Source organism: Arachis hypogaea, chromosome 17 (genome assembly GCF_003086295.3).
Source record: "Arachis hypogaea cultivar Tifrunner chromosome 17, arahy.Tifrunner.gnm2.J5K5, whole genome shotgun sequence".
Taxonomy (NCBI): domain Eukaryota; kingdom Viridiplantae; phylum Streptophyta; class Magnoliopsida; order Fabales; family Fabaceae; genus Arachis; species Arachis hypogaea.
Window position 1 is genome coordinate 4665718 of NC_092052.1, and position 19915 is coordinate 4685632.

The 19915-nt window shown below is 32.2% G+C and overlaps 3 protein-coding genes across 3 annotated transcripts; 1 reads left to right on the forward strand and 2 right to left on the reverse strand.

The window, feature by feature from the left end:
• Positions 1–6703: 6703 nt before the first annotated feature.
• On the reverse strand, positions 6704–8921 carry LOC112765165 (uncharacterized). The gene is made up of 2 exons (XM_025811042.3): positions 8390–8921; positions 6704–6950 (listed from the first exon to the last, which is right to left on the reverse strand). Exon 1 carries the CDS (start codon positions 8691–8693, stop codon positions 8400–8402), a length of 294 nt encoding a protein of 97 aa, XP_025666827.1. The 5' UTR covers positions 8694–8921; the 3' UTR covers positions 6704–6950; positions 8390–8399.
• A 372-nt stretch (positions 8922–9293) lies between these two features.
• On the forward strand, positions 9294–11433 carry LOC112766428 (membrin-11). The gene is made up of 4 exons (XM_025812324.2): positions 9294–9895; positions 10196–10316; positions 10439–10588; positions 11092–11433. The coding sequence occupies exons 1-4, from the start codon at positions 9669–9671 to the stop codon at positions 11251–11253; spliced, it is 660 nt and encodes a 219-aa protein (XP_025668109.1). The 5' UTR covers positions 9294–9668; the 3' UTR covers positions 11254–11433.
• A 70-nt stretch (positions 11434–11503) lies between these two features.
• LOC112766427 (DExH-box ATP-dependent RNA helicase DExH6) lies at positions 11504–18442 on the reverse strand. Its single transcript, XM_025812323.2, has 14 exons — positions 18107–18442; positions 17843–17933; positions 17405–17714; positions 17201–17275; positions 16940–16984; positions 16644–16734; positions 16497–16555; positions 16176–16325; positions 15230–15282; positions 14879–14912; positions 14646–14735; positions 13552–14562; positions 12197–13315; positions 11504–12082 (listed from the first exon to the last, which is right to left on the reverse strand). Exons 1-14 carry the CDS (start codon positions 18228–18230, stop codon positions 11810–11812), a joined length of 3525 nt encoding a protein of 1174 aa, XP_025668108.1. The 5' UTR covers positions 18231–18442; the 3' UTR covers positions 11504–11809.
• Positions 18443–19915: the final 1473 nt, after the last annotated feature.

A 19915-nucleotide genomic window follows, 5' to 3' on the forward strand; every position in this document is an offset into this window, starting at 1 on the left:
TTGTAGTAAATTTGAAATTTAAAAAATTAAATGAATGTATTTTTGAGAAAAAATATTATTAAAGTTTTAATTTTCATTCCAAAAAAATTTAGTCTTCTGTGTCTCTATTTTTTAAGGAATCGAAGAAATTTAAATTTTATATTCTGGGACTAAAATTTTAGTTTCAGTCTCTGACCACCAAACATAATACTAAGTCCCAATTGCCTAATCTCCGTCCTAATATCTAAAACAAACGCTACCTTAGGAATAAAAATTCTATTTAAAGATTTATTGTTAGATAATAATAAATTGCTACATCCATAAGACGGGATTTATTTAAATCTTTAAGGCTTGTTTAAGTGAATAAATAAACTAAATATATATACTTGACCAAGTTAAATTAATTATAAAATTTTCATATCTATATTTTCAAAAATGATATGGAACCTCATAAGTTTAATACATGTCAAGAAACAAAATCTATTAGATTTAATGTTATTAGACCAATTATTCAGAAATATTTATATTCCAAAGTGATTATTATTTTTGGACGTGAAAGAAGTATATTATAAATTTTATATTATTTCTTAAATGTGGATTTTAGGGTGGTGTGTGTTTAATTATACATGTAAGGTAGACATTTTCTTTTGCCCCTTAAATTATAGTTTTTAGGACAAATAAAATACACACCTCTAACCTCTTTGATTTGTTCCACAGTTTTCCTTCGTGTTTGGAATGTTTCTGATTTTCTTTTCTTGATAGATATAATATTGTCTTATTATTTCTTTTGCCAATGTGTGAAAGTGACAAATAAAAAAGATAATATTCTTTAAACTTGTTAAACGACAATTTTGAATGTAGATATATGTGTAGGTTATTGTTATAATGTTATCTACTACCAATGCCTTTAATTTCACTTTTCATGTCAGACAAATAGAATTTTAATTCTTAATTAATTCATAATTATTATGTATTCTTGATCTGCTAATTATTTTCATTATTATATATTATGCATGCACATAATTGGTCCCTACCATGTCCTTGCAAATAACCACTTCTCAACTTCCTCATCAAACTAACTACTTTATGGCATGAATAATAATTATTTAAAGAAAAATCTCCTATTTTTGTAAAACAAAATATCAATAAAAACAATTATTACATTAGCATAGTGCTTTCCAATTAAAGTATCAAACTATTCCTTTTTTTGCAAGAAACTCTTTTTTTTAATTGAAAATAGAAACTTAGCCTGATAGTGACTAAAATAAAATTAAATCCAAATTAATTCTATTTTTAGTTTTTGTCTCATCAATTTTATTAGTTTTAGATAGGATTAATGAACTAAACTGATATATAAGGCTACGTTTGTTTATAAAGATAGGACACTGAGACAGGAATATAAAGACACAAAATCATATTTGACAGATGAGATATGGACAGAAATATTGTATCTAGAGACACTGAATTTGTGTATTTTATATCCATCCTGACAGAAAGGATACGTAGATACTAACAAGGGACACGACTTATTTTTTATTTTATTTTTTTATTATTCTTGTTAATTTTTTATAATTATATTTTTTATTATTATATTTTTCTTTTCAATTTTTTGAATGAAAAAATGAGAATAAATTGAATTTTCATAATTTGTTCTAGTTTATCAAATAAAATACAAGAACACAACATTTTGTGTCTCGTCTATTTTTTGTGTCTTGTTCTTAATGTCTTATCTTTAATGTCTTATCTTGTCCTATTTTCAAAAACAAATAGAGCCTAAAATCTGAGAAGTCAACTATATATAGTGCATTTTATTAGAATTGTGACCACCTAACTATATATGCAACGCAAAAGACTTTTGATTTTGTATTGGATGATACAAAAATAAATAGAGTAAAGTATCATTTTTGTTTCTAACGTTTAGGATAAATCTTATTTGTGTCTCTAACATTTAAATCGTTCTATTTGTGTCCCTAACGTTTATAAAAGTGATTCAATGTTATTTTACCGTCAATTATAATAACAAATAAGAACAAGACACAAATTAATGTGTAATTGATGACAGAATAACATTGAATCGCTTTGAACAATTTAAATTTTAGGGATACAAATAGAACTTACTCTAAACTTTAGAGGCAAAAACATACTTTACTCAAATAAATATATAAACAAATAAGGTAAGTGCATTTTATTAGAATTGTAACCAAAATTCAATTGTGTTGATTTTCTTTCTTACAAGTTGCAATTGCGTACGATATGTACATAAATAAATTCTCTGCAAGTACATCTCTTTTTTCAACTACGCAATAACAACGCAATTACTGAATTATTAATTGGAGCTTTGCAAGTCCAAATTTTAGAAATGAGATTTTCCAATTAGAAAAGGAGTTTAGTTTTGACTGAGAATTTAAAATTATATTGTTATTCAATTAAATTCAGTGATTTAAATAATAATTTAAATAGTAGATTCAAAAAGTTTTTTTTTTCTCCTACTATTATTATTAAGAGTAGGTATAAGCCTCAAGTTAGTTGGAGAGAAAAATGAAATATACCTTATATATATATATATAAGAATGTGGAGAATGAAGATATTTTTTTATATATATAGATACATTTTGACAAGTAAATGTGAAGCATTTTGTCATTATCCATGCTCAAAACGAATAATATTCATAAGCGGGTGGAATAAACGGACAAATCAGTTTTAAAAAAAATTAAAATTAAATAAAATTTTATAAATATAAAAAGATTTAAGACTTGGAGTAGTGGGTTTATACAAAAAGATCCTTTTTTTAGGTGATTTTTTAAAAAATAAAAAAATAAAAGTAATTTTATTTTTAGATATCTTATATAAAAATATTTTTTTATTTGATAATTATTTTGAGTACAACTATATAAAAATAGTATTTTTTGTTTATTTATTATCTTAAAAAAAATTTTAAGTAAAAAATATTTTAAAAATGTGTAAATTATAACTTCTAAAAATTATTTTTTGTTTTTTTAATATTTTTATTTTTATTACTAAAATTTTGTCACACACTAAAAAATAAAAAATAACTTTTTATTGAATTTTTTTTAAAATAATTTAACGACATCCAATATAAACTCTTATTACTAGATTTTTCTTTTCGGAAATCATAAAGAAAAATACCCTCATTAAGAATTTCATCTTCTAGGAGATAATTAAGGATACATTAACTTTTTCAGTAATATTATTATATTTTAACAAGTTTTAAAACTACCTACACACATTCTTCTTAAAAAACTCAAAAACTTTATGAAGATCACAAACACACTCTTCACATCTATTTAATTAGTTTGGTGATTGAAGTTGAAAGATGCATATCTATGTAATATCCAATAGCCGCAATATTATTATTGATCCATGCACATATATATATACACAAAGATAGATAAAGGGCCATGCTGTAAAGTAAAGTACACAGAATTTCTGAACAACTTTTTCTTTTCATGCGCACTATATATATATACCAAGTTTCCAATTTAGCTAGCTAGGGTTATGTGTTCTACTTCCTCATTATTGTTGTTAGTATTAAGAATAAGAATAATGTTCTCTATTTAGCTATATATTTAATTAATTTTTTCCACTATATATATACCAAGTTTCAATGAAACTAAACAACATGCGCCTCAATTCTTGAAAATGATTCACACGCTCAAATAAATACTCTTTCTCACGGCACCATTATTATTTAAATATTTTGAAGGTATTAAAATAAATTATTAAATATAAGTTCATATATATGAATTTAATTTTTGTACCTATAATAGTATAAATAAATCTTATATACAGACATTCAATCATGTTTCACTGTATTAAGAAGTTATTTAACCAACATTAATTGGTTGAGTAGTCAACTCAGTCGTCCGATTAAGTGTTGCGGGTTCAAATCCCGCCTTATGCATGCAGTCATTCATTGGCTAGTGACAGACCCTTAAATAGAACTCAGATCCGCGACAAATTAATCCATAACCTGTCGGGCTTAAGACACTGTGGACAACAAAAAAAATTATTTAAATGCATATATTTAATCATAGTGACTAAAAAATTTTAGTAATATTTAAAAAGAATTGTTAAAAAACTTAAATCCACATTTTTTTTATATTTTAATAATACTTATAACTTTTATTTTAAAATTAAAAATATTATTTTAATTTTAAAAATGGTGTTGCTAAAGTTATATATACTACTATAACTATTATAATTATGAATTTGAATTCTCTAAATTTTAAATTTTTACTCTATAAGATAAAGTGTCATCTCTCACTTTTGAATGATTTCTCTCTCATATTTTTTCTTGATTCCATCTATAAAATAAATTGTGAGAAATCACACTTTATCCTCAAAAGTGAAATTCAAAATTTAGAGGATTTAAATCCTATAATTATAGACACTATTTATAACATGTCCAAAAAATTATTTACAATGTGAATGTAATTAAAATTAAATTATAATAAAATGCACTAATAAAGGAATCATTAGCTACCTTGATTTTGATGAGAAATAAATTGTCAACTTTTCTCTTCATGTTGCGTGTGAATGTTAGCATGAAAAGTAGGTAATTAACATGCGGTTTAAGATAATCTAACATAAACAGGTTCTTAATTACCAATTAATATTCTTGAGATTATTGTGCATGCTTATGCAATATAAAATTATGATATATGGATAAAAGTTTGTTTCTATCCGCACAATTTCATTGTTCATTTTAGGGTAAAGTTTAAGTTTAATTTGTTGACTACACCTATATCTACTTTACCAAAATAATGCAACAAAAGTCATACATTATTGCTCTATAAATTCGTCATGTGCAGTAGTCCTAATCATATCACATGTCTAAATTTCACTCAGCTTACCTTATTGTTAATTTAAATATTAATAAAATAAAATCTTAAAAATTTTAAATTTTAAAATAAAAACTAACATTAAACTAACAAAATAAATAACATAGAATAAAAATATTTATTTACTTTCAAGACACACAATTTTTTTTTCATGTATATTGATATGATTTCGAAATATGAAAGGAATATATAAAACAAAGAAAGGAGCATACGTATATATATAGTATACGAATATTCAAACAAAATATTATATGCTGTCTTAATCATTTTCTACCGCCACTAAATAAAAACTAGCTAGCTAGCTAGCTATAACTTCACTTGAATATATAGTCAAACTTGAATCATTCTACACTCAATTATATATTATATTATAAAATAAACACAAAAAGTATAACTAGCTATCTACTAATTAATAATCATGTACCTTCTCCGATCCAAGGTGTGATAAGCGGTTAACCTCTCAACAAGAAGAAAAGCATAAAATAAAAAAATAATATAATATAGCTAATCACATAAAAATTAAGCAAGTTTTAATTTAAAAAAGGATTTGGTTGATTGGAGCAATGTTTAGAGTAGACACGTGTTGAGATATTATGTCATGTAATTTGCCATAAATATATGATTGTAGCAGGTTAGTTGACTTGATTAACTATTTTCCACACCAACTGAATAATCTAAACTTGTAATTATGTATGTTGTAAGTGTATCAGATTTCCCAAAAGAGATTAATTGCATTGGTGGGTTTAATTCTGGAAGAGGTGTTTGTTGAAGCTGCTGCTTGTTCTTCATGGCTTGACCTACTTCATTGTCCTAACCTATGCATGATTATTTCATTAGTATTAGTACTTTAGTAGAATTTAAAGAAGGGTTATATCAGGTATCTAATAACTTTCTTGAACAACATGAACAATGAACTCTAAAATTGGTCCAATTCAAGTAAAACACACAACACTTCAAATTACTCACCTAAATCTTAATATTAGAATAACCATCCGCATACCTAGTGAATTGAACATCAAATTACTCACCTAAATTTTAATATTAGAATAACCATCCGCATACCTAGTGAATTGAACATCCAATATATTCATTGTTATAAGGTGAGATTCGAACTCTCAACACTTAGCAAACGAGTGAGTTGATTATTTCGGCCAAACCGCATTGATTGAATAGAGTTGACTCAAAGTCCCTAATTAATAAACCAAAATTTTGTTTTGGATTAAGCGCTTTTGATCAATTTGGGTTAAACATTTAACTATTTATGCACGTGCATCCTATGCACCTTATTTTAGGTTAATCCTTTGTTGGATTCTAATCTCTAGGTGGCAAACAGGAATCCTGTCCCGCCAAAAGCCGGGCCCGCCTAATGAGACGATCCTGAAATCTCACCCCGCCTCGCCTAATGGCAGATTGATGGGCCAAACCCGCCAAATCTTTTTTTTTTACTATTAAATATTAAACAATATATATAATTTCACAACCATTTTAATAAATTTATAATTTCTAAATTCACAAATATTGAAGTCTTTATAATTATAAATATGTAATAAACATAATCATAAATAAAATTTTTTGAAATAAAATAATAAAATCAACATGAACAAAAAAAAGCGTTGAGCCCACCCAGGAGGCCCGCCCCACCCCACCAAATTCCACGGTTAAAGCAGTGCGGGTTAGGCAGGCTTTCAAAGTGTGGCGCTCAATTTTCTAACTCAGCTCGCCTTTTTTGGCAGGTTACACGGGCCACCCCAACGGGTTTAGGCCCATTTGCCACCCCTACTCATCCCCTATTCCAATCAATATTTTTAGTTTAAAAAAAAAATCACGCAAAGAGGACTCAGCCTAGAAAGAGACCAAGAAATATGTTCACCTTCCACAAATTCCATTGTCACTTTAAACGCAAGGGAAACAAGAAATATGTCCACCTTTCGCAGAATTAATTAACATTTTTAATGCAAAGAAACCCAGTATTGTATCAAATAAAACTTATTTAACCATCTAAGCGCTGAAATACATTGAAGGCCACAGCATTGTTAAGCCTTGATTTTTCAGATTTTCAAACAAAATGATTATGCAAGCGGACCATCTCGAACTCAACAACCAGGAACCTGCAAATGCAAAAATCAATAAGTCATATATCAACAACCACATAAAAAGATAAAAAACAAACATGTCATGAAACTATTGAATTCAAAACATAATCATCTGCGCAAACAGTTTGAACGTTTTGAACTTTGGACACAGCGAGGGCTCTGCTACACTATGAAGTTCTGATACACAGTCAGTTTTTATCATTTATCCCACACTATAGTAAGTATTTAAAAAATAAGGCATTTCAGCCCCCCACTGATTTCATTGCCATGTCATGTTAAGTACATTCCACCAATATTTCTAACTAGCTTGTCTATGCCCAATAAATACTTCTAAATCTGAAAATTTTGGAGCAAACAAAAGGATCAAAGAGAACCGGTGATTTGTGAGTTGGACATCTAAAAGTGCTGCACCCTTTATTGGAAAGAATCAGCAAACAATGTTATCAAACAGCATCATAGTTAATATGTAAATTCTGAACCCTAGACAACATGCCCATAATTTCAAGCACAGAGGAGGAAGAGTCATACAGCAGCTAAAACTAAAAACGTGTGCTGCGAAAATATCACAAATTGTGTATTTTGGTACAATTATAGCTCAACCAATCATCTGCAGGAATAAAACTAAGTATAACTCTATACTCATACACAATTGCAGCAACGTATCATCATCAATCACCATTCAATTTAAAACAACACCCTCATCTGCAGTTCCCAAAGGGTCAAAAGAATTTTGTATATAGCAAACAGCCAAACAAAGCTAACAACTGCTCACACAAAAATCATTTCAAGATGGAATGACAAAAAAATACAGAAACTTATGCAAGATGCTCCATTTCCCACTCATCCAAGGTGAGAACTTCCACTTATTATCACAACAAAACCTCCCCCCCCCCCCCCCCCCCCAAAAAAAAAAAAAAAAAGAACTCAGCCAACAACTCCTTTCACCAATTTTATCATTTCAAGCATACCCAAAACAGGCATGGATCATAATGCAATCCTGATCACTACACCTCAAACTCTCAAAGACATATAACATATCACCAAGCTGAAAACACACCGAACAAGCAATCCAAACAGATCAAAAGTAGTAGTACTCAAATTTGATAACATATCAATGTAAATTTCACTACATCAAAATCCAATCCACCACTGCATCTTTGACTCTTGAGATGCTTGCTGATAGAAAAGGTCAAACACTTTCACTAATCTATCCTAGTCCGGCATTGACTAGCACAGTAAGAATCCTCTTCAATCAAACGTTACCAAAATCAAACCCTAAGGCTTGTAATTAATTCTACAAATACATCTCACCCACGGAAATTATCCCCATTTCTACCCACATATAAAGCACCTAACACAATCAACCCAAAAATTACCAACAACCAACCGAATTCTAGATCTATCTACATCACAAACCCTAAAACCACAAATAAAATAAAAAGATTAAAAAGTACCGATTGGAGATCAATGGTGGGCGGCGGCGGAACCGTGTGCCTTAGCGAGGCGCTCGTGCTCGAGGTGCTCGTAGTGGCGGCGCTCCTCGGGAAGATTAACGAGGTAGGACAAAACCATGCCGCCGAAGCAAACATGGTAGAGTGGATCAGGAGAACTGGTTTCGATGTACTTGGTGTAGTAGTTATCCAAGCCGCGGTTAAAGGAGTTCTTGATGTAATCGAGAGATAACTTGGGCTTGATGTAGTTGGGAAGCTCCTTCACCTTCAAACCCCTGATCTCGTTGACGAAGTTCCTCAGCGCCATTTGGGATCCTCAAAAACCCTAGAAATTGGGGGAGATTGAGAATAAAATGCTGATTCTTGATAATACTATTCTTCAAAACCAGAGAATCCAAAAACAGAAAATGAAGCAAAGAATCCAAACTCACCAACCATGGAAGAATGAAAAGGGCTTTTACTTTGGGCTTCATCATGTCTCAATTCTCAAATCATACAAGGGATCTTCAACCAACTAGCCCAAAAGCCCGAGTACAACTACAACCACTCATTTCTAGTCATTAAATTAAATGACCAAAAAAAAAAATTCTAGTCATAAAATATTTGAATATTGATAATTTTAAATAGAAAATGTAAATTAACTAAATATATATAAAAATTGTTAGAAATGATAGTTTATTATAGTAGAAAAATTGAACATTTTGTATTATCTCATTTTTTTAATTTTATCATTTATTTTTAATAGCAAAAATAGAATATGTATACACAATATTAAAACAAAAGTAATGCATGCAACATTTATTTTAAAAAAAATCCATAATTTGTTTTTCTCCCGAGTATTATGAAATGTGAATGTAAGAAGTATACATAAAAGATAAAAAAAAATGTACATACAACACATTAAACAAAATTTTTGTATTCTCTCTTTATCTGTTGACATAATATTTGTTCATTTGTTGTATTACTTTTCTAATTTTTCTCATAGATCTTAATATATAGTATAAATAAGTAGTATATTTTTTTTTATGAACAACAAGGGAGCTTAATCTCTAAGAAAAGAAATATTTTTATTCTTAGAAAATAAATATTTTCAAAAGAAAATGTTAAAAAACTAACATTTTTTATAATAAAAAAGAAAATATTTCGGGTTGCTCCGATTTCTACGTTTCTTCAATTCACAGATTCTCTCTCTCTCTCTCTCTCTCTCTCTCTCTCACACGTTTAGCTTCTCATCGGAGCTCCGAAAAAACCACCACAGTCACCACCAGCACTGAGCGCCACCATGGAAGGTGGCGGAGCAACGCTATCGGATGTTTACCAAAGCGCGAAGAAGCTCCTCCTGAAGACGCGGGACGGCGTGGAACGCCTCGAGCGCCTCGACTACTCCGCCTCCTCCGATCTCTCCCTCTCCCTCTCCAACGACATCTCTCAGATCCAATCCCTATGCGTCCAGATGGATCGATTCTGGCGCTCCATCGCCGCCAAATCTCAACGCGATCTCTGGAAAAGGTTCGTTCCGAATCATCCTCCTCCTTCGCCGTTTTTTAACTTATTCTAAATAATTTCTAATCAAAAATTCTGGTTCTGCAACACGTTAGTTATTAGGCCATGATGCTTCTGAAATAAACGAAGTATCTGCAATCGGTGAAATAAATGCATGCAGTTTGTGTACATTGTAATTTAGAAGAAGAATTTCCAATACGGTTACTAGTGTGGTAGCAAAGTTTGGAATCTGGTTTTTTTTTTTTTTTTTCTTTTCTTTTGCCAGTGGTTGATGTTGAAGTGGTTACGTTGTGAATTTTGGTGCAGAAAAGTGGAACAGATAGCTGAAGAGGCTGACTCTCTGAAACAGTCTTTAGATAAATATAACATAAAAAATCAGAAACGGATCACAGAAGCTAAAGAGAGAGCAGAGCTTCTGGGACGAGCAGTATGTACTTGAATTTTCATCATGCTCTGGTTTTGGTGATTCTCTCTATTACTGTTTTTATGTTCTTGCTTGATTTTGATGCATGTATGATTGATTTGATTTTTGTTAATTTGATGTGGCAGAATGGGGATTCCAGCCATGTTTTGAGGATCTTTGACGAGGAGGCACAAGCTATGCAATCGGTTCGAAACTCAAGGCTTGAGCTGCAGAATTCTACTGCACTTGGGGAAACCATCCTTTCATCAATACATGGGCAAAGGGAACGCTTGAAGGTATCTTCATTCTTCCCTTGCCTTCCTTTCATACATTTGATACGATGATGATATACCTGATCCATGGCCTGAAAGATATGAAAGATAGGATCAACAAACACTTAGATTAAAACTATTGTTTATGTTTAGCTATAATCTCCTCTTTTTATTATCCGTTATGAATGATAGATTATATGTATTAGTATATTTTTGAACTTTCACGCAAACAACTAGTTTTTGACAACTATACTCAACAACCACACAAAAGTTAAAAAGGTGTTTAATGAAACGGCATAACAAGTTCGAAACAGACATCTCTTTTACTTTTTGTATAGTTATATATAGTTGTCAAAACTGTTGTTTACATAGCACTTCTTGAAGAAATGGTTCATTTTCTTGCAGATTTCATTTGTGACTAATAAGTTGGTTTTGAACAAGTGTAGCTTCTGTCTCTTCTTTGGTGAAAAGCTAAATTTAAAATGTTGCTTTAGATTTCATTTCTTAACACTAAATGATTACTGCAGAGTGCTCATAGGAAAGCATTGGATGTGCTGAACACAGTGGGGGTGTCAAATTCTGTTTTGAGGCTAATTGAGAGACGTAACCGTGTTGATCAATGGATCAAATATGCAGGCATGCTTTTAACTGTCATTTTCTTGCTTGCTTTTGTTATATGGAGACGTTAGACGGGACCATCTTTCAAGAGTTCGTATGTTCCTTTGTGAAAAGTATATGCAAATAGATTTGTCCAGAAAAAATGTTTTGTACCCTTGAATAACTAAAGTTGCTTAAAATTCGCTTGTATTCTTTACACCTGATATTTGAGCTACATAGAATCTAAGCCTATATAGTTTTGTTCTTATTAACCTTTTCGAATTTGTTATTTTTGGTTCATTATTATTTCGTATTCAAGATATTACCATACTAGTCAAAAAGTTGATGAAGAATTTTAATACAGATGATGGCTTCTACGTACAAAGACTCTGCATTCCATAAAAAATGTTCCTAATTCAACTGAGAAAATCCATTCCCCGAATTATGCAGCATTAATATATCTGCTGAATGAACATAAAACTCGTGGGTCTGCTAACTGAAATTTAAACTTTTTGTTGGCATTTGGTATTCTCTATATAACCTGAACGCAACTTTGTGTTGAACATTTTCTACCAAGCATTCCATATGAACGATGATATTGTAAAACATAACACTAAAATTGGAAATCTATCATGTGATGGGGAGCTCCTAAGATGCAGGTATGCTGCCTCTAGAAGGCCCAGAGATTTGACTCCCCTCGGAATTTATATGTTCTGTAGACTGCCCTTTTTGCTTCTTCCCCAATCGCCTTGTCCCCGGAGCTGGCTTGCCCAAATATGTTGTATTGACCATAGTAGCCAGTGTGTCCACGCCATCCGATGTCACCGGCAAACCTGAGCACCCGTCGCATGACAGGATACAAGCTATAGCATGCATAGATGCCCCTAGCATTGGAGGAAGAGAATTCCTTGGATGTGTCACCTGAAAATGTAAACTACTTGTTAAGTAAATTATATGAAATAAAATGCACCAAAAGACTATCAAGCAAGTAAAAACATGGACAAAACAAAGATAAATGAAACTGCTTTTAGTTACTTTGTATAGAATTGCTGCTGATAATCGCTCTCTCAAACAGTAAAGCTGAGCAACATCCATTGCTGTTGAACCAAAATAAAGCCACCGGTCCATGATTACTTTAACCATATTTTCAGGAGAAGACATAATCTTATCTTCTGTGTCACCACTGGATTTGTTATCAACTTCCATTGCGTCTTCGGGTTTGACTTCATCTTCATCTTCATCTTCGCTCTCTTCATCATCATCATCATCGTTGTCATCATCACTTCCATCACCGCTATCATTATCCTGTGCTGGGGCAACAGCAATCTCTGTTGAAAGCAACAAGAGTGGAAGTGGTCCAACAACTGTACAGTTCCGTATGCTCATTCCCATGTCGCCGCGAGTAATCTCATCATACACAATTAACGTGTGCTCTGCGTTTTTCTTTAACGACAACTTAAAATTTGTGGAATGAGTGTGCAAGCGAACTTTATCCCCACCAGCAGTTTCAATTATGGCCCTTTTCCCTTTTTTGTTTGGCGAAAATCTCCCAACCATTGGATACAAACCTGCGACTAGAACTGCATGGAGTACACCAGGGTCATGCGCATTCATGCTGTAACTCGTAGCATCTTCAGGAATAAAGCCACTCCGAACGAGTTCTTTCTGAAGTTGCTTCCGCATGCCAGATAACATATGCATAGCAGACGAAGAAACAAAATACTGAGAACAAAAGCGGGATTCTAGACCCATATTCTTTGCATTACTCCAGCATTCAAATGCAGCTACAACAGCAAATTGATCACCAGAGCCCCCATATAGAGAAGCAAGCTCAGCTTTGGCAGCGGAAGCTCTCTTCTTTTCTTCAGGCAACATTGGAAGTGTAAATGGATCTCTATAATCAGATGCACATGCTACCGTTAAAGCCGGATTGAGACAGTCCATCAATATAGCAAAAAAAAGCATCCGGCTAGTTAATGGGTGAACAGGAAGAGAACCAAGTTTCTCCCCGAGCTCTGTGAGTTTTTCATCGGTAGTCAATGCCCCAATATCTTGTAGAACTAAAATTGCATGACGTATGGACTCCAAAACCGGAGGATCTAATGTCTTGCGAAGATACTCTTCTATTTTGCAAGTTGGGTCAAGCAACTTCACCTATTATCACCCCAAAAAAAGGGAACAACTCAAATGTGAAGGGAAAATTATAATCTTCTTGTGTGATATAAAATCCATTCCATGTCCGTGGTGAAGAATATAAAAGCCACTAACTGGCCATTTTATCATTCTTAAAATTTGCATGTTTAGGTGATAAAAGAGAAAACATTTTACCATTATCCTGAAATATAGTAATCATCAATGTCATAATGTAACCAATTGGAGAAGATGAGTACCTGCAGACAAAGCTCCTCGATAGATATTCTCCTAATTTCTGGAATCTGAAAATCTGGCAAAGAAGCTGCTCGAATCTTTGAATACAGATGATAGCAAATACCAGGTTGACAGCGGCCAGCACGCCCCTCTCGCTGCTTAGCACTTGCTTTTGAAACCCAAGATGATTGAAGAGTTGAGACATTATTATAAGGATCATAACTTTTTTCTTTCATTCGTCCTGTATCTATGACATACACTATATCATCAATGGTGATGGCTGTTTCAGCAATATTGGTTGAAAGAACTATTTTGCGGCAACCATGAGGGGGGCGCTTAAATACCTTCCTCTGCTCCATGCTTGGAACCATCGAATGCAGAGCTATGACCATAAACTTAGATTGATTCTTGAAAAAAGAGGACGCAAGCAATCGTTCACGTGTTCTGTTTATATCATCCCATCCTGGGAGAAAGACAAGGATACCTCCATCTTCTGAATCTCCACATATTTTTCTTATCAGCTGCTCTATTAGAACTTCATCAATAAGTTCGGGGTTGACCGTAGCAAGATATTTATCAAGTAACTGCTTCTCTTCAATGGAGTTCGAAAAATTATTATCCATATGCTTTTTGAGTATTTCGGCTGCTTCTTGCTGGTTTTCCCTTTCGGCAATCTCTAGAGCAATGTTTCCATCATGGGACCTCAAATGGCAATCTGCCCCTAATGATAAGAGCATGCACATATCACCGACCCTACCTTTTCCAGCAAACACCATTAATGGAGTAAGGCCAGTTAACGAATGCTGGTAATTGAACAGTTTCAGGCTTCCTTCGGAAGAAACCAACTCTGACAGCATGTCCCACTCATCATTAAACCAAGCCAAATTAATAGCTTCATCAATAGAAAGCTTCTCTTCTTCACTTAGCTCACAGTTGTTTATTGGAGTTTCAGATGCGGTATTATCTTCAAGATGATTACCACCATCTTTGGATTTTATAATAGAAAGTACATCCTCCAGATAGAAAGTTTTGACCTGAAGAGAGAACAGTTAGTCAGGTAGACCTCGCAGCAACGTATGAAATATTAGTTAATCCAAATCTACAACTGTATAGATACCGGATAAGTGAATCCTGGAACATTGATGATTGGGCATCCACCAAAATACTGAGAAAATCTCGCAGCATCAATTGTAGCACTCATAAGTACCTGTAAATATTAAAGTGACCAAGAAAATAGAGGTTAAAGATATTGGTCAATGATGGGAACTGATATAACCAAATTAAATGCAGACTTGACTGGATGAGAGTAATAGAAAAGAAGATATGCAAACTAAATAACTTTGAACTGACCAGACGTAAACGAGGATATGAAGGGAGCATGTCTCTGCATACAAGTTACCAAAAATCAGAATATTAGACCAAAAACTCAGAGAACCAACTTAAGCAAGAAACTAAGATATAAACTTTTTTCCTTTATGATGGAGGATTGTAAGACAGAATAGTATAAAAAAAATTGCCATTGTTGTTAAGGACCAACAGGACCCTAATAGCTTGAGCTATTAGTTTTAGCAGTAAGATATCTTCAACAAGTTTAAGCTACAGCCCCAATTTACTCTTCCTTATATATGCAACAAGAAATTATACACTTGCATTTACTCTCACGAACATGTAAAGACTAACGAGTTCCTTTCAATGGTATACCTGATGATTGCCAACATGAAGTCTGAGTATCGGTCCCTTTCGTGAATTTCATCCTGAACAAGAAATGAATGTCACCTCATTTTCCAATGCACGCTTGCCTAAGGCAAGGGCCAAGGATGCATATTACATGTTTCAAACACACCAAGACTCTTGATGACACAATATATGAAGACATTTGAATCCACTTCAGTTCTCACAAGGAAGGGCTTTAAAACAATATAGGAAAATTTCAAAAATCATTTCCCTTCAACAAAGTATTACAGCTAGCATCAGAGCACCCCCCCCCCCCCCCGCCCCTCTTTTTTTGTTTTTCTCTTTTTGGGGTATACAAACTTCTGTAGAGACCATCTTAAGGACAATGGTCATACTGAATTTTGCTTTTGGTCGGTATAGTTATAGTCACCACTCACCACTCTATGTATGTTAACTCCTATAATCAGTTTTCACACACAATTTTCAGCACTACGTAACTGTTACACCAGTTATAACTTTCTAATATTATAGAATAAGTTGAATAACAAAAAAAAAATTATACTTTCACCAACCATATAATAGCATCTGCGGTGTTATTGACCAATGATAGAATCAGTTATGACCTCACTCATTACAAAAGGCAAACTTGTTCAAAAATCTAAGTTCAACTCAAAATACAATAAAATGAGGATGTGGCTCTGCAAATCTAATTTACGGATTTTCAAATGTAACTTTTAAGATTCTAATGGATTCACTAGCTATATGCATTTCCAGGTGACCAGCGCGTCTGAGATCTTACTAATCATACCTAATAAACAAAAATCTTCGGCCATCCTAATAACTCAAACTGAACAGTTGTGGTACAGAAGTGAGAATATAAGGTATTTTACCCCAAAGATTAAAATACATACAATTGTGCTCTACCCAAATATTAAAATATAAAACGAGAAAAAAAATTAACAAAAATATGTACCATAATTATGTGAGTAATGCCAGAAATGTCATCCTTTATGGGCCCCGTCTTTGATGAACAAGAACCTTTAGATACCAACACCCTTAAGAGAACTCCAGTAGTACATAGCACAATTGATGAGTTTCTTCCACCTTTGCCTTCCAGTCGTATCTGGATTGTTTGTTAAATGTATAAGGTGCAAACCACAAATAAAAGTAGTAACATGCTACTAAGAATAAGATGCAAGCAACCAATGTATGAAAAGGTTGAAAGACCAAAACATCTTAAAAATTGGGCGCATAGAGTATCGCATCAACACACACGATATATAAATAAAATTACCTTATATCCTACACTTTCCCCAATAGCCTCTCCTCTCTCACTGGCTATTCTGTCAGACACTAGACACAGAAACAGAAGAAGAATGAAAATGTCAATAAAGTATAAAATATGAAAATTGAGAAAGCCAAGTTTGAAAATGATGCACACCTGAAGTTGCAGAGATACGTCGAGGCTGGGTGCAAACTATTTTGCATACCTCACCCTTACTCCACATATGATCCAAAATAAATTGAGGAACCTGAGTCATGTTTCACTTCAAGTTAAGTAGGACAGTAGGACAGGGAAAGGGAAATGTTTAACATAACACAGTAAATGTCCTAATGAACCAATCATCAAAAATATTATATGACTAAAAAATTATCATTTTGAAAAGAGTAGTTGACATTTATGTGAACATAGTTGCACCATAATAAAGATTAAAGGCAAAGCAAAGAGTTGGTAACCTGAGTAGTCTTTCCACAACCTGTCTCACCAGATATCAGAACTACCTGTTTGAAATAGAAGAAAAGAATATTAAGACCAAACCAAATACCAAAATCTAATCCTCAAATTCAATTCAAATCAATTGTTATATTGAAATAGATTTAAAACAAAAAGTCTTACTTAACAATATCAGATAAGCTTCATTATTGTTCAATTTGCAAGCGAGCGATCAAGCAGAAGCATGTCTAAGGCAATTTTACAAAGCAAAATAGTAAATTAACCTGGTGAGATTCAATAGTTGACACAATGGTATCCTTGAAGGATGCAATCGGCAGCTTAGATCTATCTTCAGTGATCTGAATGAATGGAAATCAAGTAAATTAATCATTAAGAAGACTACATAATAAGAGTGATGGCAGAAAAGCATCCGACCAACAAAATGTATATATTGACATGGACTACGAAAGGAAGGAATAAGAATGGACCTGTTTCAGGTTTGAGGTTGTCATGATTCTAGAGTTAAGGGCTTCCATTTTCTTAGCAATATCAGCTTTCGACATAGAAGGTCTAGCAAAAATGTCATCTTTCTTCGGTTTGAATTTCTCAGGAGAGTCACTATTCTCTCCAATCATCTCCCACAGGCTTCCATCACCAGGCGGATAATGGGCAAATAAATTACCTAGTACCTGGCTTGCCTCCTGAGAAAATGCAAAATAAGGAAGATTCCCAAACCCATTATTGGTTTCAACTTTCTTTTTTATTTTATGAACAGCCACCCTCCTTTCTTTCCCATACCTACAAAAGCAGCAAGAAACTTGACATTAAAAAAAAATAAGCACAAAACCAAACAAATCACATTCTATTAGCAACCAATCCACTTGAGAATGGAGACAACTTTGTATGTTGCTCCCGTTATCACTCACCCAGAACTTTTAGACTTAAACCCCATTTTCTGGGCTAATTGATGCACCAAAGCACGCTCTTCATTCGACAAACCAGCTTCAAATTTGTACACTGCAAGTCGGGAAAAAAAAAATAAAAATAAAAAATCCAAATTTCAATTCAAAATTTGACAAAACAACAAACACCTGGAATGCATAATAACCAATAAGAACTGTAAAAATCCAATTTTTTAGGGGCGGAAAAACAGTGCAGTATAATTTCAAACACAAAACGGTGAAGCTGACCTTCATCTTTGGAAGCTCGAAACTGTTCGAGAATCTGTGAAATGCGGATCCTGGTAACTTCCTCAACCTTGGGATTCTGACGCTGAAGTGGATTTCCTTTGTTCTTCTCCTTTCTCTTCGTCATTACTTTCGGTCAAAATATTAAGAAGAAGAAGAAGAAGAAGAATGAGCTCAAGTGAACAAATCGAAAACGAGAAGAATAATAAGAAGAAGAAAAAAGGCTAAGTTGTGAGTTATGGTTGTGCTATGCGTTTTGTGTATGAATTTTTCTTCTTTTATTCGTCGTTGATCTTTGACAACAGCGTGGGCTTCATAGTATATACCGAAGGAATACCCGTACCCGATCCCCTCGGTTTTTCGTTTTTGGTTGAAAAGAGACAGAAGCAAGGTCCTTTTCCGTCCTTTCATCTCTCGCCATGTCTCTATTTATTTCTCCTTTTCCTTTTCGAGTAAAATTTACCTCTCCATTTACAACATGGAAACAAACTCTTTTTTGGTTAAGCCGAAGAATTTTTTTTGAGATATTTATTTACTGCCACACGGTAATATCTTAAATAAATTCCTAAACAATATTTGGTACGATCTTTTATTATTTCTCAACAAATTTTAATTATTAAATAAATTAATCTCTAAATTTTTGTTCATTCATATGACAAAATTAATCTGAGAATTTTTAAAATTTTAAAAAATTATTATATCTTTATTGAATAACGATAAAAATTAATTTGTTTAACTTTTTATTTTGATATAAGAATTGATTTGTCTAATAAAATAAAAAATTTAGAGACTGACTTAGTAACTAAAATTTGTTGAAAATTAAATTGTCTAAAAAAATTTTAAATATTAATTTGATATATTACTCACTTAGATATAAATACCGTTCAATACAATATATTTTTTTTATTTATACACAATTCCATGGATGAGATATTAATTTGGATGGACTAATACCTCAAATTAATCATCAACCATTTTTTTCAATAGAATATTTTGATTTTCAACTAATTTTAATTATTAAACTAATATCCAACCTTTTCTTCATTAAAATAATCAGATCTACTTAAAAAATTTAAACAAATTAATCTTATGATTATTTGACAAAGACGGTTTTTTAAAAATGATTAAAATATCAATTTTGATAATTAAAATATATTAAAAACTAAATATCAGACACTTTTTTTGAAGATTAATTTGTGACTAGACTATATAGTTATTTGTAAATTATACTTCAAACTATAAAATTAGTTTTCACAATTTTGTTTTGAGTAAATTATTCTAAAACAAACAATTTGACAAATGAGTCAACTAGCTTAGACTAAGAAAAACAGTTAAAAACTTAAAAAACATACTTCTATTATGTTTAGCTTCTTTTTTCATAAAATTCTAAAATAAACTAAATAAAAACAAATATTTGCTCTTCATCCAATTCCAACCCAATGCCCAAAAGGTATTCGGCATAAGAAAATTGGAAAGTTAAATTTCACGTATAAATTTCTTGTAAATAATTTACATCTCTTTTTTTTTTTTTTTTGAAATAATTTACATCTCTTTTTACTCCATACCAAATACACCCTCAAAATTAAGAATGTTTTTGCAGTTTACATCATTCATGACATTCTTCAAATCATGTTTTAGCACTCAACCTTGCACGGAAAGTTTATAAAAGAAACACCACCTCAAATAAAATACGAATATTAATGTCCCTACCAAAATTCCAAAACTGGTTCAATGTATGCGCCTAAAATAAAGGAAATTCACGACTACTTTAGTTTAAACCACTATAAATGTTAACAGGTAAGTAACTTAAAA

Bases quoted from the DNA above. Each gene is read 5' to 3' on its own strand.
- LOC112766428 (XM_025812324.2), top strand. From the start codon at position 9,669: ATGGAAGGTGGCGGAGCAACGCTATCGGATGTTTACCAAAGCGCGAAG. The intron at 9,896-10,195 runs GTTCGTTCCGAA...ATTTTGGTGCAG, and splicing joins CAACGCGATCTCTGGAAAAG to AAAAGTGGAACAGATAGCTG. The intron at 10,589-11,091 runs GTATCTTCATTC...TGATTACTGCAG, and splicing joins GGCAAAGGGAACGCTTGAAG to AGTGCTCATAGGAAAGCATT.
- LOC112766427 (XM_025812323.2), bottom strand. From the start codon at position 18,230: ATGACGAAGAGAAAGGAGAAGAACAAAGGAAATCCACTTCAGCGTCAG. The intron at 17,276-17,404 runs GTCCATTCTTAT...CCATTCATTCAG, and splicing joins CAACCTCAAACCTGAAACAG to ATCACTGAAGATAGATCTAA. The intron at 12,083-12,196 runs GTAACTAAAAGC...TTACATTTTCAG, and splicing joins CAGCAGCAATTCTATACAAA to GTGACACATCCAAGGAATTC.
- LOC112765165 (XM_025811042.3), bottom strand. From the start codon at position 8,693: ATGGCGCTGAGGAACTTCGTCAACGAGATCAGGGGTTTGAAGGTGAAG.